This window comes from Calonectris borealis, chromosome 1, assembly GCF_964195595.1.
Source record: "Calonectris borealis chromosome 1, bCalBor7.hap1.2, whole genome shotgun sequence".
Lineage (NCBI taxonomy): Eukaryota > Metazoa > Chordata > Aves > Procellariiformes > Procellariidae > Calonectris > Calonectris borealis.
This window is the reverse complement of record NC_134312.1, coordinates 208782968-208807368: the sequence shown is the minus strand read 5'-3', so window position 1 is coordinate 208807368 and position 24401 is coordinate 208782968. Positions and strand designations below refer to the sequence as shown.

At 44.1% G+C, this 24401-nt stretch overlaps 1 protein-coding gene across 1 annotated transcript; it reads right to left on the bottom strand.

Annotated features, from left to right (window-relative positions):
• Window positions 1–1929: 1929 nt before the first annotated feature.
• Window positions 1930–17751, bottom strand: LOC142077967 (transmembrane 4 L6 family member 1-like). The gene is made up of 6 exons (XM_075140412.1): window positions 17686–17751; window positions 14535–14717; window positions 11040–11105; window positions 5424–5569; window positions 4462–4648; window positions 1930–3948 (listed from the first exon to the last, which is right to left on the bottom strand). Exons 2-6 carry the CDS (start codon window positions 14703–14705, stop codon window positions 3928–3930), a joined length of 591 nt encoding a protein of 196 aa, XP_074996513.1. The 5' UTR covers window positions 14706–14717; window positions 17686–17751; the 3' UTR covers window positions 1930–3927.
• Between the last annotated feature and the right edge of the window lie 6650 nt (window positions 17752–24401).

The following is a 24401-nucleotide window of genomic DNA, read 5'->3' as shown; positions in this document are numbered from 1 at the left end:
TGTGGCCTTTGTGCCTGAGATAAAACCCTTGCCCTGCCTTTCTGGGTTAAATGTGCTACGTTATTGATGATGAGCTTTAGACAGCCCTCTGTGGCCCATGGGCTCAGGAGGAAAGGGGAGCTGTGGGGTGAGAGAGGTCCAGCAGGGAAGGACATTTCTGAAGGGTGGTTGTCCCCTGTCACTCCTCTGGAAAGGGACAAGCCCAGTGAGCTGGTGCTCTGTAGGAAATGAAATAAAGTACTCTGAGAATCTGGAAAGGTCATTTTTGTTTGGTGTTTTAAAATTATTATTTCCTTTGGGATTTTTTGGAAGTTTCTTTGCAAAGAAGTGGTTGCTGTGAGGAGCTCCCTGGGAGGAGCTGGGGATGGGGCTGTGGAGCAGAGGCCACGGCACAGGCAGGTCTGCGGGGACCAGCCTCTCACTGGTTTGCTTTGCTCTGCTCACCGAGAAAACCAAAGCACTGGGGCCTGAGGCGTCTGAGCTATTTGCATCAAAATGATTTGGCAGTTCCTCTTGAAATGAGATGGTATGAACTAGTCTGTGGTTTCCAGCCCAGGTATTTGAATCCTGTCCTTGATCCTGGCAGCTGAAACACCAGGCCATTTGTCTCCAAACATTTACAATTTTTCACATGGTGTGCTTGGTCGAAAGTTTTATTCTTACTCCAAGTCAATCCCAGGAACATTTTTTCCTCATGTGTTAGAAGTATTATCTCTTCCAACCAACACAGATTGGCAAGTGGCTGATCTGCATGAGTTTCAAATGCAGAAGAGAGAGGAATAATTTGATTAGAAAGTAACACATTTTTACTCCTTGTATGAGAGCCTGTGTGGTGAGGCAGCACAGTGAGTAATAACTATAAAAATTAAACAACTATTTTGTCATTATGCCTGTGTGAGTTTTTGACCATTATTTATTTAAGATTGGTAGATATAGAGAAGACAGATTGATAGGTAGGTAGGTAGGTAGGTTCGTAGATAGATAGATAGAAGATGAATAGAGATAAAAGATAGATATAGAGGAGTATTATGAGTTCCTTAGTTTTACTAAATTCTTCATGTGTACAATACATAAAACGTTTCAGAGACAAAATGCCTCTTTTCCTTTGTTAGGAGATTTCACTGAAATAATTCTTCCTATTTTGAAAAAACAAAAATTAAAATCTGTAGTAATACCAATTCTGAAACATGATATTTTATCTTTAGTCAAGCCAACTCTCTGTCCAAACCAAAATTATTGTTATTATTATTATGTAGTCATTTTCCTACATGTCTCTCTGCAGTGCTCAGTGCGAGGAGCCGCCCCTGTTGCGATGTGCCGGCCAGCTCCCGGAGAAGGCTCTGGTGACACTTCTGAGAGCTCAAGCTTTGACACAGATGTAAAAGGTGATTTGGGGGATCCGAAAAGCCATGAACTGAAATGATTTCACCTAATTTTAGCCACCTTTAGGTATCTTGGCTAAATGAGTTTTTAGCATCCTTGTGTTTGCAAGAGACAGGCGTTTGCTTTGGTCGCGCACACCTCCGTGTTGCTAGCTCCAGCTGAGATACCTGGGTCTCTAGAGATCTGTGAGTGGCTCTCAGGTGTGACACAGGACACGTGGGAGACCCTTGCCGCCTCGAGTGGCATCTGGAGGCTGAGCAGGATGCTCTGCTGTGCTTCAAATGGCACCAGATGCTCCTGTCTAGGGTGGACAACTGAATCTTGCCTGGAGAGGCAGTTCCTCCTGCCTCCAGTATGGGCTGGGGGAAGGCTGCCTCTCTCCGTGGACTACGTGGCTTGACGCCTACCCCAGAAAAGAATCCTTTTCAGTGGTTCAAGTTAGACAAGATGAATTTAAGTCTACTTTCTGTGTTATTCTGTGTGTCTTCCTACCAGAGCTAGTTTGAAGTCACAAGTCCTTTAAGTCACACGAATCAAGCCAGAAAATAACTTCAGAATAACAATATTTAATATTTACATATATCAGTGAGGCCAGTGATTGCACAGTTGGCAGGACAGAGGGCGTCCCCGTTAGCACACAGACGTGACACTAAACGTCCCCAGGGCAGGACAGCTTGGAACAAGCAGATGGCAGCAGTACAGTGCATTTACTTTCCTGTGCTGGAGGTGGTGGGTGCCGGTGGGTACCTCTCCCTCTCCCGCTGCTGGCACAGCCCAAAACCGGCTTTATCATAGAGATGGGAGTCAGGGAGACAAAACTAAAGGATGAGGGCAGGGCTGATATTTAGGGGCTGCTGATGTCTCTCTCGGTCTGGCTACATGCTGAATACCCTTATTTCTAGCTGCCTCCTTGACTCTTTCCCTGGTTGAATCAGTTGGCTTTATTTTGATGCCCACTTTATATGATAGCACTGTCCGGGCTTCACTGCTGACAATGAACATGAGCTTTTTAAGCCACCTGGCAGGTTTGGATGCACCTAGTCATGACTGCAAACTTCAATAAGTCTTATGCCTTTTTTACAGAAGGTACTTTTAAGTTTTATGGTCAAATTTCCTGCTTCGAGGCGTAAAGCTATGCTCCAAGGAAGTGTACATGTGCTCCACATCTTAGCATAGCTGGCATTGTTTTCCCATTTTGTGTAAAGGGATTTGTGTGCTGCATTAGAGGACAGCACAACCAACCACGTGTGTCTGCAATAACTGTGTTCAAATAAGTTGCTCCCATGCTACAATGCAGAAATATGTACAAATTTTGACTGAGAAAACATAAATGTCTCTCTTTGAAAAATAGACTCCAGGTGCTTTAAATATATTCATATTTTTGTAACTGCATACATGCCTTCAGGATGGATGAAGATTATTTTACAGTTTGGCTGACTCAGGGAATTCAGTGGCATGTCCAAGAATTAACCTTTGAGGAAGTCACTGAAATGATGGAGTTTCTGAAATTTGCCAGTCACGGACTTTAGCATCAAGGGCTTGATCTTGAGTGATGATGGGGAATTACACAGTTCCTGGTTGGAATTACTGTTGCTGTAACACTAAGACTGATGCAATTTGTTACCTTTGAAATTATATCTCCTATTTGTTACTAAGCTGCACATAATTACTACCTTTATCCATTTAATGTTTATCATCTTTACCAGCTAATTGCTTGTCCATGTGATCTATTCTAGAACACCCTACAGACCTGTGTGAAAATTAGTGAGACTCCTATGCAGTCTCGTGAGGGCAAAATTGGTGCTGAGGTTCTCCTCCTTTTAGTTAAACCGGACATTGTTTGCTCCAAACCCTACTGTCTATATTGACCCAAATGCCCCTCCAGGGCTACCACGTCTCTCAGATGCTCCTGAAGAACTGATGTAGAAGTGCACTGGACTTTGTCAAACACGATAGCAAGCTACCAAATGAGCACAAGGGGATTTGGCTCCAGGGTGGCTGAGGGAGGCTGAAAACCGCATGCTTCAATTGCCTCTGCAGTGTCACAAATGCCGCTCGATATATTCTCTGCACATCTTAATTTAAATCTGGGAGTGCCTGGGTACAGACAGGTGAGCTCAAGGTGGGATTTGGAGGGGACAGGAGGTTATTTACATCCAGCCAGAGAGCACCTGCAGCTGATAAATGCATACATTAACAACGGTTCAGTTTCCCGTCTACACAAGAGGGCGAGTGGTGAGCTTCGATCTAGGGACCTTTGTGTTTTACGCACAAGCACAGCAGCCAGGGCCAGACAGGTTAGAGTTTTTGACAATACCTGAGACGAGCAGGAATATTTAGAGAGATGAAAATTTGGAGTCTCAGATCTAAATGATCTAGTCTTTTTCCACCCTGATTTCTTTATAAAAAATCATTTTGCTCCATGAAACTCCTGAACGTTTTGGGCTTTCTTTGTTCCCCCCCCATAAATACAGCACAGTGCACTATCCTTATTGTATGTGAATCGGCAGCTCGGGGCTTGTCCTGGCATTCCCTGTAGATCATTCACATTCCAGAAATATTTGTCTGAAAGGCAATGAATGAAAGATGATTAATTAATATTGCAGAGGGATATCAGACTTACTGCAAGCATCTTGTACAATGAAAATAATCAGTGAAAAGGAAGCAGTGGTGATAAATGAAGCTTGAAAGAGGTTTTCTTCTGTTTTGTAAAATGACGTTTTTACTACCGTTGACCAACTAAAACCACCTCTACTTCTCATGTCTCTCACTTACAGATGCTGGGGGGGTCATTATACTTTATCAAAAAGTTGCATAGGAACACACAACCATGCAACTGAGTATGTCAATACATCACACTGCTCCACTGTTCTGAAAACATCTGAGGACTGGGTTATCCCTGACTACAATGTGAGGGAGAGAGAGAGAGTGTGCAAATGCATCTGTACTGCCTCAGCTCCCCGGAGGAGCTCATTCAGGGGCTGTGCAGGTCTCTCTGATCATGTACCATTCCCAGATCCTGAAAAATAAAAGTGGTGAGAACGTAAAGCACTCTGATACCTTTTACTGCATACCAACCTTTCTTTTCCTCATACACGTGCCACATATGAAGCCGGTAAGTCCACTGATTACTTGAATAAAACAAAGAATAGCTTCAATCACACCAATGGCCAGGAGAATAGAGAAAAGGACGATATTCCAAAGGATGATGTTTTCAGGTTCTTTGCAAATGCTCCATGTTGTCTGGTTGAACAAATAATTGTCTCTGTGATAGAGAAAAATAATTGGCAATGTATTAGAAAATAAAAATTTGAGAATGCTTTCTGTGTTTTCTGGCATTATATTTTCAGAGCTTGATTGCACAAAGTGAGTCTCAAATTCTACTATAATTGTTAAAAGCTGGTGATTATCTTCAGAATTGCCTTTGCAGATTGATGACTAGGGAAGAGAGCCACATCTGTACTTTGTGGCATTCACAAGAATCTCCCTTTTGTTTTATGACAGTGCTAATAACTAAAGGGGAAGGTCCCTTGTGGTTTTAAAATGTGTCTCCATATTCTCCATTCCTGCTGTGGTATCTCAGCCCAGTCCACCCATCACCTCTAGCTCTAGCTTGAAGAGTGTGGTTGCCGAGGTTAACTTTAAAGAGCTAGAAAAGTTTTTTGTTTTGCTTTTCAAAAGTAGGTAGAGTAGACTCAATTCATGATGATTTAACAGATTAATGTGGCATACTTATGGAACATTTCCTTTTGACTCCGATGGGAGTCACAGCTCAGCAGCCTTTTGAAAACGTGGTGCAACTTGCACAAGGGGCTGCTGACAAGCACAACAGAAGAAACTCAGGCAGTTTGCCCAAAGTTGCTCCTTGGTCAAAGAGATGACCAGCTGAAACATGCTGGCTTAGAGAAATGTGAATTTAATTGTAGACTGGGTGGACCATCAGTTCACTTTCAAAAAATTCTATAAAAAAAATTGCTATAAAAAGATGGGGGAGTAGATTAGGGAAAGCAAAGTTGGAGGAGCCTGTAAGTCATACTCACTCCAGAGTGTCGTTTCTGAAAGGGTAGAGGTATTCTCCATCACCCGTGTCGCACAGAGGGCCCCCAATCAGCGCCAGTGAGGAGATGACCGCACAATACGCTCCTCCCGCGAATCCCAGCACAGCCAGGACCACTGACAGCAGCATCTGAAAGGGAAAAGACCTTCAACATCACATGCACAGAGGCACTGAGTAACTTGGAAAGCTTACGCTGAATGGGAAGGAAACGATCTTTATCTGTTTCTTACTATATGCTGAAACTCATAATAACAGTATGATATTTGTGGGAATAAAAAAAAATAGTTGACTTTTTCTGACTAGTGCAGCTATCCTAGATCTGAAAGGATTTCAGACTGTATTTGTTTTGCTTTTAAAAGTGGGTAAGCCCAGAGCTTTAATTATTCAGAGTTTTATACTTGACCAATCAATTATGAAAAATCTGGTGATCTTCTTTCAAAAAGCCAGTATGAAGCCAGTACTGGCTTGATGTGGTCCACACCATGCGCCTTGGCATTTCCACCTCTTCACCAAAAGCACTTTTCTCAGCCCTTTTACCAACAGAAACTAGCAAGCAACTACCGAGCCAGGTATGAAAGCAACAGAATATGCATTGTTGTTTTTGCTAATTGAGGAGGAATGCAAAAGAGCCTTTCTTATTACTGCTTTCCTTCATTTTGCAACAGCATGACATGTGGTTACCACTGCTAGTGTTGAGAAATCTAATTATGCTGCATGTGGCAAGGAACCAGCAGTGACTTCGAATTAGATGTAATGCACCTGTACGTTTTACATTGGCCACTCCCACAGAAACGTTACCTTTGCTCTGTTTTGGGGTAGTTTTCTATTAATGGATGGAATGTATCTGATTGCTGTTTGTATATAGAAACAAGAATCTCAGGCGGGTGCTACTGGTGGTGTATCTGGAACAGGCTTCCCACTAGTCTTGTTAAGAGTCCCTGCCTGTGGTTGTTCACAACTCTGCCAAGAAGGAGAAGAGAAAAGGAAACTCTGGAAGAGACTGACAGAGCCGGGGGAAGACCTGGACCAGGGCAAGGCGGCAAGACTGCCTCGGAGTCAGGGCAGAGGCACGGCTGAGGAAGCCCATGGGAAACACTCCTGTCCATGACGTGGGTTTAAAGCCAAATACCTCTGGCAACATTTCCCTGTTGCCAGCAAATACCAGTGAAATCTAATAGCCCACAAGGAAGGTAGAAACCTTCTCCTAATGCCAGCTGCTCCACAGAGCGCTGCATTACAGAGTCAAATGGAAATATCCACCATCCACATTGCAGATTTGTGACATAGTCTTGAAAACTATTCACTACCCAAACGTGTTCAAGCTGATGAGTGCAGTTTCCAACTTGCCAGCTGATGACCTTACTGCTTTCTGTACAACCTCGCATGCTGCCAGTGTGTGCATTGACTCATTTTGTGTGTCCTTTTGCCTCTAAAGCAATCCTTGAGTTAGAAGTTGCTGGGATTTCTCATGAGATTTATTTCATCATAACTGATTAATAACTCTGGGTTTTTTTGCAAAGCTGGATACTCTTTTTGTCTTTATCTGCATGTTGGCTGAGTTGCCTCTTAGCAGAGCTTCATTGTCAGCAAAATGTAGGTAATTTAGCATATCGTCCCAGACCAAAGCAGTGCTGGGTTCTAGCTGATGCACTGCCTCTCATAGTAAGATCACCAGCCATGCCTCGCGGTGAGTGACTGTCTGAAACTCCTACCTATGCTGAACCACTTCTCCCCACCTATTTTCTCATTTACTTCAACTGTGCATTCTGCATCTTGGTTGGAGGATCTTAATTATGCTAATGATTAGTTTTAGCACAGCATAGCAGTATGGGCATCCCAAAGACAATTATAATAGAAAAAGTCAAATGGTCTTTTGCTACTACTATGTTTTATGATAGTGGTTAGTACTGGTAGTACTCATCAGTGCTGTTTTTGATGACTCTTCTTTGACACATGATTTTCTCAGTTGAAATCTGTTGGCTGTATGGCTAGCTTCATCTCACCTACTTCCTTTTCTGTGCGCATGTTTATATAGACAAAGACTTCTTGTCACTGAAAGGGGAATCTGAAGTTGCTGCAGCTATTAAGTTGGCTCTCCTGGGCATTTTCTAGACACACAGTGGCATTTCCCCATTATATCTACTCTTCTGGAGTCTTTTCTGGAGGCTTGTCCCATATTCTACGGAAATCCAACAATTTTATTAACTATCGCATCATCTCAACCTTTCAGCATTTTCCCTAGCTGTACCATCTTAATTTATCACTTTTTTTAAAAATTTTTTATTTCCTTCAGTTGCAACATGAGGTCTAAGCTGGGGTGCTTGAGTTTGTTGAAATTAGTTTCCCATGGAGTTGGCCTGTTCTCTACCTCTTGCAAAGGTTTAGCTGATCATTTTTGCTGATTTTCTTTTAATGTTTTCCCTGCTTTATCCTTTGCACAATTGGATTGTCTCTGGCTACCTGATGAAGACTTAGCATTCATTCTTTGAGCATTTGCATCAGCTGCTTTGGTGAAGTTACCAAGTTCCTCCTGTCCCAACTTGTGCTGCTCTTTATTGCCCTGGTTCTTGTTTTCATGCACATTTTTTCTTCTCTGTTTCTTTCTCTGGAGGTGTTTTTTTGTGAAATTAATATCCTGTCTGCTTATCCAGATATCTTTGCTTAGCTACGTTTGTTTGTCTGGAAAGCTGCTATGGCTACTCTTGTTCTACTAGTAACTCTTACGGAAAGCTTAGAGAGAAATATTGGAGTGTGTTTGCTGATGCAATGACAGAAGCTGTATTTTGGGGGACCTTTTTTCCTCATTATGCCAGTGCAGTTGATGCTTTCAGATGTGTACACACTAAGCTGCAAGACACAGAAGTTTTCTAAATCTGTTACTTTCCAAAATCATTACTCCATAATGCAAGGACAAGAAGGCATGTAGGTATGTTTGCAGGCAACAATTCAAAATGGATTAATGAAAAAACTTACTCAATGCAGCACATAATCACTGTGAACTGGAGAACTCAATAAGATGAATAAAAGGATAAGAAATTTAGTAATTATTATTACTGTTGTTGACACTTCAGTGGCATGTAAAGGCTGTGATGAAGTCTGAAACTATTAAACCAGGGATTGCACAAAATATAATAGGATAGAGTCCCTACCCTGAGGAAAATGGTTATGTTCTGATTGAATAATAATTCTGATCAGTATTAGTTCTTTAGCCTTTTTTTTTTCCCTGTGAAAAGCAATGCTGAGTATCAATGTAAATGATAATTTTATACCTAAGGTGCCCAAAGCAGAAAGGTGGACAAATTAACCTTTGGATTACAGAGGCTCCCGAGTAGCTCCAGTGTGGAGGCTATTTCTATGCCAGTAGGTAGAAGTTGGTGGACAAGTCACCAAGAGCTGGGGACCCAGTATCAGGTCCACCCAGACCCACCTCGCAAGGAGCTCTGGCACCTTGGGAAGTTGCTGCCATCACGCATGTTTGAACCAGTCCCAGGGCTCCTCTGCTCTCCAGAGCCTGGTGATTCACACCATACCCCACCTTGGGTATACAGCCCATACGATCAGGGCACCTGAATAACCCTGCTGTGGGTGTCTGCATTTCCTCCCACTATCCCCAAAGCAAAGTTTCCCTGAGGTTTCTTCTGAAGAAGCACATCATTAGCCTTCAGATCTCCCTGCAATCTCACCTCTTTCTGCATGCTTGGAAATCACTCTTCCCCAGGAGCTGTGCAGGGGAAATCGTTGTTTTTAATGCCGTTCATAGCCACTCACTCTTTGCTCATGTCCCCATCTCATCTCTACATTGAGCCACATTCTGTTTAAACCATAGAGTGACTTATAGGGCTTCACCCCTTTCCACCTTAAAGAGGTGAGTGATTTCCACAGTCCCAGAAGATAACATTTTCAAAGATATACTGTCCTCACCGAGCCTGTTGTCTAGTTTGGTTTGAGTGGCTTCATCACCCGGCCATCAGCTAGCTCTCTTTATACAAATATCGTAGTGCATAATCAAAGTACTTTCTCAGCATCGTCTGTTGTATTGCTTTATAACAGCAAATAAGGAAGAGGAGGAACAGCTTGTAGGTAACCGATCAGTGATGGGAAGGTGCAGACAGGATACCTGGCACCCATGTGCTGCTGCTAGGAATGGCTCAGACAGCGAGAGGGTGGTGGAGGGGAGCGGAGGAACATGGTGGGGTCTGTGGATGTGGGCTGCTGGACAGCACTGTGCTACAACCTGCATCGGTGGGCTGGGGGAGTGAACCCAGCCAGTCTGGGGAAGTTTGACTCTTGGCTTTGTAATATTTATTGCTGGGATGAAGGATGGAGAAGGGAGCCCGGAGATGCTGTGTGAACTGAGCCCGGTTCAACTGAATTTCCCCTCTTGACTTACCACGTTCAGCAGAGCGTGGGAACACCCACAGTACGGCTGTTTTTCACCATCGCTTTCTACATCACTCAAAACCAGGAGAAGCAGCTGGCTCAGGCACTGGGTTCAGGGTGCCTAGGCTCACATCCCAGCTCTGCAACTGGCCTACTTGGCCATTGTTAGCGTCCTCTCTGTGCATGTGACATTTGGTAAAATCAATGTAATGACATGTCCCTTGGGATGTACTTGCTGACATCTTAATGAAGAATGTTATTTTGGTATTATGAATAATGAATTAACTTAAGTAAAACATCTTGAGGAGGTAAAGGTCTTCTTATGGATCAAACTAAATATTAATTGAAGAGTACAGAAGAGACATGCTTTATTGTATGGAATCTCTCATTCCAGGCTGCTTCTGGGAAGGATGCAGACTAAAAAAACATTTCTAAGTCAGTTTATTCTTGCTAATAATGATAGCCACATAGAAGTCTCTGCCCAGGGCTTGAGGATTAATGGAGATGCCTGTATAACATGTTGCTTTATAATATTCTTAATTATCAAGGGAAAAAGTCTCTCTGGCCTTTCTCTGGATGACAGCCCAAATTGCATTTGCACCTTTCATGTGCATAACGCTTGGGCAGATGCATGCTATGGGTCAAAGCCTTCCATGGGGCCCAGCCTCCAGGAAGCAGTGCTGGCTCCTTAGTGCCAGCAGCAGCTCAGGCTTTTAGCATGGGCCTGCAAAGTAGGGGACCTATCTGTCCCTGCAGAGATAAGCAGGGATGAACCTGTGAAAAAGCAAATTGCCATGGAAGGGTACGGAGGAAACAGGACCAGGTGAAAGCAAAAGGAACAGGCAGCTGTCACAATCTTTAGGATCGCCCCAAGCAGGAGGAAGCTGGAGCTGTGCTTTACTTTATGTGGGGTGAAGTGAAGTAGCTTTGTCCCCCTCTGCCCTCAGCGATGTGGCTAAATGCTCCACTACCTGCCCTGGCTGAGTATGATTTCCCTCATATCAGTGGCTGCAATATCATAACATTCTTCTTGGCTAACTGACCTCTCAGCCCCAGCCCAGGGACGCTGCAGATCAAGCTCTTCTTCTGCATTTCCCTGACATGGCTGTTGATGGTGGTGTGATGGTTTGTCATTGTACGTTTCCACCTGCTGAGCAGCCATTTAAGACCTATTGTGCAAACCCTATAGTGCCATTTCAACACATAAATATCCACTTACCCCACATCTGTTAGCGCAACATCCTGTTCCGCCTGCTCCCAGCATCATGAACGCCGGCAAAATAACCTGTGAGAAAAGCACAAGCTGAATTGGTGTGCAGTACTTCTGCTGGAATCGTTAAAGTCTAGGAGCTGGGGCACCATGTGCCTCAAATGCAAAGCACCTTCTGCCTCTTCTCTGTGAGTTACACCTGCTTAGATGTTGGTGCTTGCTGGCGTGTAACTCAGGAAGAAGCGTGGGGTTACAGCTAGAGCTGGCTGTCAAGTTTCTGGTACAGTAATTCTGGCTGCTGAAGCTATACTGCTTCTTTTCAGCTGGGGTGTGTTGTTTTTTTTCAGGAACAAACATGTCAGTTTTGAGAAAATGGAACTGCTGCTCAGAAAAGATGCATCACTGGAGTAAGAATTATGTCAGTGTAAATCTTCTGAGCATCCTGCTCTGGGTTATCATTGGGAAACCAGTCTTAAGCGTCCTGAAACACATCTGACATATTGGTTCTTTGTGCTAAGCTTCTGGAAAACCTACAAAAGCACTTCACTCAACAGGGAACTCCCAGTTCACATCAGCTTTCTCCATGGTAATTATCAGGTGGAGCTGGACTGGTACAATGGAGTCAGCAACCATCTGTGTCTCAGGATATAAGGCCACCTTACAGAGGCACTCTGGAGATAGGCAAAGCTGCATTTAGTTTGGTGGCTAGAGGGCAAGAAAGCTTTTGTGGGTCTAGCTGTGCAACCAGAGCACTCCTGCTGCCTTGCCTCTGCCCGCCACTGCTTGTGTAGGCATCTCAAAGAGCAACGCAAGAAAATGAGTATGTGAGAAAGTAGGAAACGGTCCCTATAAAGTTAATGAAAGAAGGAGAACCCCCCAAACAAACAAACAAACAAACAAGGTAAAAGCTGTAAAAACAGCCTGACTAGATGTTGGAGACATACTGTCCCATGTAGGGCAGGAAGAGAAGAATGAAGCCCGGGGAATTTATGTGTGTAGTGTGAATATCTCAGATTGTGCAGGACAGTGTTATGAGACCTGCTTAGATTTGCAGGCCCCTAAATATTTTTCAAAGGATTTTCTCTCTGTTGCCTTTTATGCACACTCCAGAGGCTGCAGTGGTCGCTGGACCACAGCTGGAGGCCTGCAGATGTAGACCACTGAGGTTAAAAAGATATTCCTCTTCCTGGAAAGAAGTCAGCTCTTAAATAATCACAGGTGGTCCCCAAGGCAGCTTCAGCCCCAGCATGCCACTGCCTGGCACTCAGGAGAGCTAATACCTCAAACCAACACTCCCTTTCCTCCAGGGCTGTCTTTCTTCTTTGGAGGTTTCCCATCTAAGCTGTGAACACCTTTGTGTCGTTTATTAGCCTGGCTCAGGATGAAGGGTTTGCTTGGCAGCTTCTTTTTTTGCAGTGCCTGATTATAAACACCTGCCTTTTGACACGGGAATGAGAATTTGCTAGATTGGGCTTTTGTCAGTAAAATGAGGGCTGCGCGTGAGCCATGGCTCAGTCAGGCATTTCCCAGTGTTGCACATAGGCTTTCCGTCAGGAAAGGCGTCACTATGACACACGGAGCCACTCTTCCTCTCTTTACACCCTAAACTTTTGAAATAAGGAAATGGAGAGGTTTTCACGTCATATAAATTTCCATTAGAGAAGCAGCAGAGGAGGAGGAAAGGGTGGGGCTGGCTGCTCAGCCAAAGATCGCGCTGACGATCCAGGTATCGGTCCGGGGATGAAGTTCCCAGGTGGAGACAGGTTTTCTGGCTCACAGAGCCAGGCCAGGCTGTTATGAAGTTTCCCCTACAGTCCTGGCTCTGGAGGCTGTGTCCTGGTTACAGGGAGATTCTCCAAGGTCAGGCAACCTGTTGGCATGACTTTCCTGAGTTTCCTTTAGGGAGAAGCTGGGTGCATGGGGGAGCAGAGTGCAGCCCGGTCTGTCCTCACTGTGGAATCAGGATACGGCCCAGGCGCCAGTCACAGGGCACTCTTGCCCCTTGCTTAGCTCCCTACGAGGCCCAGAAGACAGTCTTCATTTTTCCATGCTTCCAGCACCTGGAAAATGGAGCTGATGATAATTCTTTCTTTCCCCTTCTCTTCACCTGTGGGCATTTGTCATGCTGTTTTCTGGAAAACACGTACACTCAACAGCATTGTTTGTGGATCAATAATTACTCCTAATGCTGTGTTTTGAAGGTCAATGCAAATTTTTCCTCCCCTCTCACTTGCTGTTCTCATTTTTGATGTATGTGGTGCTGGCCACAGGCAAGCCTCTGTGGAAGCCTTAAAAGAAGGCACGTTTTCAATGAGCCTGTGACGCTCTCATTCCTAACATCTGCCTTTCCTTTCATTGAACGCCAACGACTCCTGGGCTTGCAGTGATACGAATTTTCCACAGGTCTCTCATGTAGTTCCACTTCTTCCTTTAGGCTTCCTTCCACAAACTCATGCTTACGTTCAAGCTCAGCATGAGTAATAGGCCCAAGTGGTAGCTGGAAGAAGAAGCAGGCAAGCTGCTGGTGGAGAACAATTTATTGAATGATCTTATACCATGTTTCTGCTTTGAGAAATATGAGTCTGAACCACATCCATTGTAGCTTTTCCATACACTTAAGTGGTAGCTGCATCATAGCCTTACTGTGAATGCGGCTTGCTTTTCTCTAAGTAAGTAAGTTAATTATTCTTAAACATTCATTTTTTTGACGTGCAGGTAGCCAGCTCTGTGCCAGTTTACCATCTCCACTGGCTGCGTAACAGCCAGTACTTGTCATATGCATATTACTTGCTCAGCTTTTTATCTGCACTTGGGTAGATAATTGGAAGAGCGTAAAGGGAGCAGGCTTTCTAATGAACCGGAAGGATCAGTATTCCCAAACATGTTCCCTTCTAGTTATGGATATTCACATAAAAGCAATCTTTCCTGAGTGGTGGAATGGAGAACTGGTTATAGAAGAGCGCGTACAAACCAGATCAAACCCAAAAGGAGGTAGGTGGGTGTTTGAGAACACAGGGCTCCACATTCATTGAGTGTTGGCTGGGTCTCTAACGAACACCTACTGAAACATGTTTCAATTTTGCCCTTAATGTTTTTTGTGAATTATGTGAGCATAAAATCAGTTAGAGGAGTAACGAGCAAATAGTGAAAACTTCCCACCTCCAGCTCAGCTTAGGACCTCAGCTTTGCTTTGACTCATGGAGACATGAACACCCATGTCACGCTTCTCCACAGTGAGAAGTCAGTCCTATTGCTTCCTCCTGACTCGGAGTCCTGACATTTATTTCAGGAATGCCTTGTATTCCTGTGATTAGGGACCTTTTCAGTCTTGAATGTACTTTCTCAGTCCTGAACCCCAACTTCCCAGTTAATCTGCTCACATGTTTATACAAAAGACATTTCTCTGACTTTTTTTGTTAACAGAGGTTCTCTTAGCCCTGAATTTAAAACAAAACAAAACAAAAAACCACCCCATAAGTAACAGTAGCAAAACTTCTCTCTTACCAGTATCCCAGCTCCCAGAATGCCATGGAAAAACCAGACCAGATCGGTTATCTCGCTGAGCTGCAGAACTCGTCCGTTGGGGAAGTACAGGAGGATGTTGGAGACTATGGCACATGCCGCCAGTGGGAACAGGGTGATCCCAATGCACTTCGAACACTTCCCTGTGCACATGGTAGCTCTCTGCTGAGGAAAGACGCAGGGAGCTTTGGGTTACTGCAGCGCAGGGAGCACGGGATTTCAGCAGTTTTCTTCTTTAATGAAAGAAGAATCAGTTTTGAAGCAAGAAATGTTCCAGTTAAGACTTACACAGATAATCCTGTTCTACAGAGCCTGTTCCCTTCAGAGACTTTATTTAAAATGGAATTATTAAAAACTGGGATGTTTAACTGAATTTATTTAAAATTGCCAGGACTAAACATGTATTGGTATGAAATGAACAGAGAGTTTCATTTTAGTTGTTAACGGACAATTGTTTGTCCATTTGGAATATCAGTAAGACAACCACGTCCGCACAAACTGATACCCTGCCTGGCAGACTTCATGGTGGGGCTAAGGCCTTGGGTGGAAGGGGAGGTGGCTGCACCGGGTTGTCTGGGACCACTGTCTTGGGAAGCTGGTTTGAAATCTCCTGCATTGAAGGTCTAGAAGAGAAGGAAATGACTGCCAGAAACGCCAAAGAAACATTCAACCCTGCCTTGGCGCTGGGGCAGACTGGGGAGCCTCACCAGGGCACCGTCCAGCTGCATTTTCTCCATTTCAGTCAAAACTACACTGTCAGCAAGAACTGGAGAAACTTTCATTACTGTTTCCTGTGACATGCTTATTCTGCAGGTAAGACTGTAGGTTACGGGGCTGTTTGGCACCCACGCTAAAATATCTGAAAAACTGGAAGCGTGTCTAATCCTGTGGCTATTTGCTAAGGGCAGGTCACAAAGCCATCCCACCTCATTTTCATGCCACAATGTGTAAAAAGCAGCTCAATATTTCACAGTGGTCTTTTAAAATCAAAGAATCAACATAAAGCACTGGTTGAAAGGGATCTCTGCAGGTCTCCAGTCCGACCTCCAGCTGAAAGCAGGACTACCACCAACACGAGGTTGCTGTGTAAGCCATGGCTTTCCATAGCTGAGCCTTGAAAACCCCCAAGGATGAAGCTACCACCATCTCTGTGGGTGACCTGTTGCAGGGCTGCCCCAATCTCTTGGTGAAAAGGTCTTTCCTCATGTCCAACCTGAATCTCCCAAGCTGTAAACGTGGCTGTTGCTCCTCGTTATATCCTCTCCCATCACTCCATCAACTCTGTCACTCCCTTACAAGTTTGATGTAGGCTGCTATTATATCCCCCTTCACCAAAGTGAGCAACCCCAGCTCATACTGCACCCATGCTGTGATCTATAGCCAAAGAGAAAAGGCTGATCAATACAAAAGTGGATCCAAAAATATTTCTGCATGTCAGGTTGGAAATTTCAGACCATTGTAACTGAGATTATTGAACTTTCACACTGCCATTAACTTCATGGCATAAACCGATCTCAACTTCTTCATGATGTTTTATCACAGTTTCACTCCAGCTCAAGGCTTTCAAATGCATAAAAATACAAAATGTCAATCTGCAGGTTTCTGCCCTCAGAGAAAGCTGACAGTTCATGACAAAGATGGCTTTGATCTACCATGAGCAAGTTATAAAATGTAAGAGAAGGAAGATAATCTAGATACACACCGTTTCAGTACACACACCCATGTTACACACACACATGCACCCATGCACGCGCGCATGCCTACGCTTGCTACATGCAAATAGCTTTTGTAATAACCAAGGCAGTAAGCAGTGAAATGTCCCTCAATTTAGTCATGTGCATTGGCTAATCCTGAAAGTTTTGTGACAGAAGTTGGTGTTGAAAAGGTATTAAGCGGGCCAGGATTATGGAAATCAATCGAGGTTGGGTTCCCAAGCAAAAAAGCCCAGGTGAAAGACAGTATGAAGATATTTGAGAAAGGCTGAAACCGGCTTCGTTGACAGAACGAAGACAGCAAAGAGGTGAGGTAAGGCATGAAGACAGACCAATGTCCTCAGACCTCTGTATCTGAGAGGGAAAACAGAAAGACTTTATGGGATGCCATATATTGCTGTGAGGTAGCTGAGACTGCCAGAGACTTCTTCTGAGTTTGCATTTCTATAGAAAAACATTTGCATTGTTCTCTGCTGCTCCGAGTTTAATAAGAGCACTGTGCTTATATGCCTTATCTTCTGAGCACTTTACAATCACGTTATGCTTTTTAATCCAGCTTTAAACAAGTTAACTTGCATTAAACTATTCCAGAAAGGAACATTTTTAACAGAGATGCTTCTTGGTTTACAGTCATGACCTGTTGTTTATATAGTGCTCAAACTTGAGCAGGGCATTTTGCAAGCCCCAGCTCAAAGAGATAAAAATCTAAGCAGACCGACAATGTGCAAATGAAAGATGAAGCAGGGTGGGAGTGGAGGGAAATGGAAAGAATATCGGATATTTCAGCCATCTTTCTCTCAAATGCCCAATGCATTTGCTGTTTTTTTACACTGACTTTTGCCTGTCTGCTTTCCCATCTTGTTCCAACTTTTGCTTTTCCGTGCATTTGCCCAACCTCACCTACTTCCCCCCTTCCCAGAGAGAAGCAAACAAGCACAGGCACAGCCTGGCCTCTTTCTATAAAAGCTAAGTCTTGTAGGCGAGTTATAAACTCTCTTCTGCATCTTTCGCACATAGCTGGAGGGCCCAATTCTCGCCCGATGTGAAGGAACACAACGCTTCTTTGGCTGGAAGAACAGGGGTTTACAGCCCTTTCTCTCTGACCTATCTCAATACCACTTCAAACTGCAAGGAGAACTTACCTAAACATCAATCACCAGACCTAGCGAGAGTCTCTACCACCAAAATCCATGCTACTTTGCTACCTGTGTACATCAGAGGATCTGACCGTGTTATTACAGCTTAGGAAAACACTCTGGATTGCCAGAAGCACTGAAAACATTTTATTAATTCAGCAAACAAAGGCACTTTCTACAGCTTCGTTATGCAAGGTGGCTAGAGCAAGCTTCTAATTTTTAACTAGGGTTTTAGAAAGTTTTGATTTTTAATGCTGAGGGAAGCAGGTAAATACCTTTGCTTACCTTCTACACGGGGCTAAGATGGCCTCCAGGCTCCAGAGTTCCCCGCAGCTGGCTTCAGGCTTTCCAGCTCCTCGCTCCTGGACCGTGGTGGTCTGAGGGAGGCACAGCGACGTTTTCGGATGACGGTCTCTATTAAACAAATAGCTGTTTCTCTCCAGAGAATGAGGAAATACCCCAAGTTATCCCTGGTTGGCCAGCACGAGGTTGGCATGCCATCCAGTGTTATTGATTATTTTAAGGCAGTGTTCCAGTGGTCAATGCCTCGGCCCCCCGGGACACACAGATCGGAGCAGCGGAGACCTTTTTACTGCCGCAACCATTTCAGCCGTGCACAGTGTGGCAGAAGAGGAGAGGCAGGAGATGGCAGGAGCGCAAGCACGGGAAGAGGAACAACGAGTGTGTGGCAGAAAATGTGGTTGAAGCATGAGGTGGTGGCACAGCAAAGTACAGCTGCTGGTGCGAATTCATCTTCCGCACAAAATTTGGCATCGGCTTTGCTCCAAAGCGTGCTGCTGGGAGAGCTGGGTGAGGAGAGTCAGGACGGGAAGGGAAGGAAAGAAAATTCTCAGTCAGACAGGAGAAAAACGATGGAGAAGGGCAGAAAGGCTGGAGAGAAGGGAGAGGTGTGACCAAGTGAGGAAACAAGGAAAGAAAAACACAATTCCAAGGAGGAGAGAGTGGGAATATGGAAGGGAAACTGAAGGTTTGCTTTGGCAAAGGAGAAGAGAAAGGTAAAAGAGACACTAGGGATGGGCCAAGAAATAAAAAACACAGCAAAGGGTATGAAGAAATGTTAAAATTAAACTTGGAGAATACTCATACTGAGGAAAGAGGGATGTAGCCATTTTCTTTTGTAGAAAATGTGACAATAATAACTGTTAAAATATGCCAAAACACTAAAACATATAAATATATAAGTTACACAGTAGGTTAGATTTGGTCCCAGTCATGCTGGGAATATGCTCAGCTCTCTCTTCGACTGAAAACATGTCCCCTCTGGCAGATATCTGCCGTTCCCTTGTTCTCAAAATCAAGATGGAAGGGTGACTTGATCACAAAAACATCAACGAAAGGGGCATGTGAGTGAAAGCAAAGATGAAAAATATTCCACTATCCACCCCACTGTCTCTCATCTTCATTCTTGTCTTTGGAGAAAATTTCTCACTATGAAAGAATGGTTGTGTAGCGTGGAATTCATCTCACATGACTTTAGATGTCCATGAGGTAGATGTCACCCTGGACTGCCTTTATTCCTAGTGAGAGGAACAGACACTTTTAAGGGAAAAATCACCGGACCTATTTTAGGAGCTACTGTAGGGTACAATAAATCATTAATGGTGAAAGAATCTCAACACTTGTTCAGACCTAAATGTTGGCACCTGTGGTCAGATGAATCCCATCCGTAAGGACTGCCAAGTGTGGCAGGGTGGCTGCAGAAGCACAGGGGCAGAGCCTGGGACTTCGGTTCCCAGGTTGCATATTTAATACCAGCAGCGTCAGAGGATGCAGGGAAGGTTGTCTTCAGCACTGACTCACAGCTAGTGAAAATCTTAAAAAGCCCATAGGGTGAGCTTTATTTTCAGGCAAATAAACTTCATTACAGTACAAATGGCAAAAAGGAGGGAAACTGAGCTGAACCCACTGAACCCAATGCCCCAAATTTCAACTGACATCAGTGGCAACAGCATTTCACCATGTTTTAAGTGGTGGTGCTTCAACCCCAAGGAAAAGGAACAAAGTAAGTGTCAGAGAATCTTCAGACAGGGCAAAGGCACAAGGTCTAATGGCATTTAAAGCATTTAAAGAATTAAATTTAGAACAACTTGAAGACCATCAGCAATTTGCACTGACAGCTGGGGCACCTGGGCGGGACCTGCCAGCTTATGCAGACAGCTAAGAAGCAAATAAGGAAACTTCATAATGATACTTAAGATGAACCTCCCCCTAAGTCTCATATCCTGGTTGGTTGGAGTTTTTATAGGCTCTTACTCTATAATATCTCTAAGGTACCACGTTTCCCATTCTCACATAGCTAACACTCTCATTTGGGCTCAGCATCCTTGATTTTGATTCTGCTTTTCTCTGATTTTGTGCGGCTCATAGCCCTCCAGGGTGATGTGCAAGGCTCACCTCTGTAGTTTCTCATCTGTACTGTGTTCCCAGCATTATACATCCCTTTACTGACCTTTTTAAGTTTTTTCTCTTCACCTTCCAAAGCCTATCCCACAGGCCTACCATACTTCATCTGTCACTTATCATTTAGTGTCTAGACTGGATACCTAGACTTGATTGTGTCTCTTAATCTCAAATACCTCTCAGTGCCCTTCTCCACTGAATGCTTAATAGTTTTTCAAGCAAGTACACAATGAGCAGAACCGATATTGCATTAGTTTTATGCTTTTCCGTTTGCCTACAGCAATCTGTTGTCTTTTATTCTACTACATAGACTTTAAAATGTTTGGGACAAGTTCAGTGTTTTCATCTATGTTTGTGCAACACTTTGCACTCAGGGGTTTAACCAATGACTAGTGCTTCTAGCCATTACAGAAAAATAAAAATACTGGTAAGCTATATTAAACACAGTTCTCTTACCGCTTCAAGAATATGTTTAGATTTTGTGTTGCTGAGTAGGATCTATATTCATTTTTTGATGAGAACGGAACTAAATTCTTTTGAAGAGTGCAGGAGGCTTCAGTACTTGTGAGATTTAATGAGATTTCACAGTACTGTAAAATCAGGACCAAGGGAAGAGCTTATTTCTCATTCCTGAACAGAGTCTTGTTGGTTCATTCTGAAATGCAGACTTCTGAGTGCAAATGATGCCACTCAGTCTCTGGGATTTTGAACCAATGCTCTGGCCTGAAATACTGCTCATTGTGGGGTACAGAAGGAATGACAAAAAGAAGAGCACAATAAAAGCTTGTATTAACTCCAGAGAGCCTGACTCCTACCTGTTTTTCTGAAGTGAAAGAAATGAAAAAAACCCCCAGAAGCTATGATATACTTAGAAAAACTGAATTTTGACTCTGAAATGTTTAGTGGCTAAGCTGAGTGTATACGATTGTGTACATCTATTTTTCCCCCTGCAATATCGATTTTGAAGACAATGAAAGCATTTTGTGTTCCACTGATCAATGCCTCCTGATTATATTGACTTACTGTACATCAGCTCTGGTCCTCCTTTTATTTCTATCTTTTTAGCCATAAATTCTTTATTAATTTTCCATTTACACATCGTAGCATGAGTACTGAGAGAGGAAATGTAAATATGCGAAAAGTCCTGTTCATCACGCTAGAAATGAAAAGCATTCCAGCCCTACAATTTCCCTGGGTGGTGCAATGTGTGAGTTAGAAACTGAAGAATTACAGCCCCGTGCAGGTTTTTGAAGGGCATATCTGACTGCCCACTTACTCTATTAATAGATCTGCCCCATTTGGAGTGCAGCTGCAGTGCACTGATGAGAAAATGCCCATTTTGCTGTTGATACCCTGTGTAAAAAGGAGCCAGGCAGGTCTGCTCTCATTTTTTCCAGTACAAATCTTAAGCGGTTTCTCTGAAGTCAAAGCTTTATTCCAAGTACACAGTGATACTCCACTCAATTTAATTTATTCCACTTTGGCACCATGACACAAATTGTCTCTTGCTGCTGTTTCCTATGACACTTTGCTGTTAATGTTTTCTTCAACCGAGGGAAAGGGAGGTTGATTTTCCTGAGGAAGAATCAGGAAGCAAACTGCTGTTAAGAGGCTTTTTCCAAGATGAGCTGGCTCTGGGAAGGTTCATGAGCTTAGGCATTGCAGATAACCTGCCCTGGAGCCCCAGCTGGCGCTCCCGGCTCTTGCAGCAGGTACCCAGGTTAACATGCCTGCCTGTATCCAGAGTGTGCAGATGCCCTGTTAAGGTAGAAACAGCAAGGTGGAAACAGCAGCACCAGTGTTATTCAGGGTCTCCTTTATCCAGAGTATCACCAGACATAACCCCAGCCAACAAAGAGCTGATGGCATGGCAAGAGCACCGAGAAAGATGAGAAGCAGCTCAATGCAAAAAGGCTCAAGTCTTGAATCAGATCAGAGATAACCATAAAAAATAACATCGAATAATTGAGTGGTGCATGTTATGGTTCTTATATTAAGAATATATGAGAGTCTGAAGAGGTGCTATGGAAGTTGTTCTGGACCAAGTTTGAAATAGGCACTCTTTGGGGGTATATTCACTGCACGGCACCGTCACACACGTGTGGTCCTAACACACAGCTTGTTCTGGATGTGCACTCCACAGAGACAACAGCTTAAATGTCACACGGATGGTTCTTCTTTTCTGTTTTACCTATTTTTCTGACTTTTTTTCCTTCTTCCTTTTCCCTTGCATCTCCTTTTTATGCACAAGTCCCTCTCCTACATACTTAGCCTCTCTCTCCTCCCTGAGATGACATCCAGAGTCTTTGCTGAGCAGTTTTCCCCCTCTGAAGATGGTGCACACATCATTGACTCTGGGACAGCAGTGCCACCAGAAAGAGAGACAGTCCCTTAGGAATAAAACCCTGTGGTTATCAGTGACTCCGTGAGCCTGGGGCACCCAGGGTTGCACAGCAACATTCTGCAGAATGAGGGGAGAGAGACAGCTCTGCCCATCCACGCAAAGTATTACCCACTGGTTGCTTGAGTGTATGTACGTTCATCTGATTTATTGCAAAGCTCATTATATTTAATTACCTGAGTGTTTTGTCCACGGACAGCACTGTGGCAGCCCCATGTTTTCTAAAATGGCAATGAACCATGACCTGTGGCCAAGGGTTGTTTGTGCTCCTAACAAAGAACAACACTGTCACTATCCAATATTAAAATAATTAGAGGTTTGTGCTTTCATTTTACCGGTTTCGTTCAACACTTCTTTCTGGTTTTGGCTGAAAGTCATTTCTCATCCTTATGTTTTGTCACTGGGGTTTGTCCAAGTATGTGCTCAGGGTGCAAGTGAATTAGGAGCTAAAAGCAGTACCCACTGGAAAACGCCCCTGTTTACTTGACCAAACGGGAGAAACGTTTCTTCTTCTGGTGATCCTTCTTCTCCCTTCCTAACTTGCCTTGAACTGCCCTGGGTCTCTCAGGAACCCTTCAGTAATGAAGAGCAAATATTGGGAATATACTGAAGAAACATGGGTTTTGTCAAAAAATGCTCGTTGCAATTTTTAGAGCTGTTTGACGTTGTCAGGAGGGAAAGTTTCTGTAGTCGAGGTTGGTGGTTTTGGTCAGACTGAGAGACACGTGGCTCGGCCAGGTAACCCGTGAGAGATTAAAAACTCCCAGGCGAGGCTGAGGCACCTGGAGCAGCGACTCCCACCAGAATGAAAGAGGAGGGCAACAGCCGAGAGGTTAGAAACGATCGTTAAGTGTTTTGTTATTGCAAGGGGGACTGTCCTCTCGTTAACCACCCCCATCTGGTTTTGTGCCAAAAGAAAAAAAAAAAAAGGAAAATCAATACTAGTTGTGTGTGCATAGCTGTAATGTTTCAAACATGTACATGAGGCCAGATTTGTAGCCAGAATTACTGCTTGCTAGTAAAAGTACTTACTACTTACTTTGCCTGTATCGGAGAAACTGATATATGTGGAAAAAATGGATAAGCCTTTGGAAATACAGCTGGTCTTCAGATCCTGAGGTCTGTCTCTTTTTCCCAGCTGGTGCTGGCTGGCTGAAGAAAGGACAATCCATCCCCTTGCTGACCCTGAAGTTGTTAGTTTGGGCCCACTGTGTATTTTAAATCTCCACATATCTTATGTAGCAGAAGGGCCCGAGGCACTTAGGGCAATATTGCCCAAAGTAGGAAGTGCCTTTGGACACTTCTTAGCATTGTTGGGTTTCTGAAAGTGATTCTCTGCTTGCAGAGACAACCACATCACAAAATTTTCCCAGAAATGAAGCAATCTCCATCTTCAAACTATTTATACTTTTCTGCCCCTATGTTCCCTGGAAGGCAGTTTCAAGGCTTTTTTGAGGGTGAGGGGATGTTGAGGAAGGTGGACTGCAGGCATTTTTGTTTGTTGTCTAAAATTAGGTACCAAAAGGAGACATAATTAAAGGTCCTTTCTGAAAAGGTGTGAACTGTCTGACTCCATCCTTGGAGATACAGCATCTCCATCCTTGGAAATATTCAAAAGCCATCTGGGCATGGTCCTGGGCAGCCTTCTCCAGGTGGCCTTGCTTGAGCAGGGGGGTTGGACCAGATGACCTCCGGAGGTCCCTGCCAAGCTCAGCCGCTCTGTGATTGTGTGGCTCTGTGAAGGACTGTGGTATATCAGAGAGGGGTAGCAGCACAGCGCTGGTGTGGCTCAGGGCCAGCTGCACTGCCCTTGGTCACGAGCACTGCGGTCACGTTAGCAGCAGTGGCACTGTGCTGCCATGGCCTTTGTCCTTGTAGCAGAGCTGGCTTGAGCCCGCAGCTCCTCTACAGCTGGCATGAGGAAGACATCAAAAAGCTGGACTTAAGAAGATGTACAAACTGTCTGGCATATGCTGCTGTCATTCCTTGGCGGTGTAATCCATTCTTTATATTAGGGTGTGTGCTCAAATTGAGCTAAGGGCAGGACGTGCATTAACTCTGCGATGACAGCAGGTTTCCAGAGGATGGAGAGAAAGGTAAGAACCCGGGGAAGTGTTAAGAGGGAAGATACTGGGTGGAGACAGGATCATAAAAGAGCTAGGTGAGAGATGAACCCACA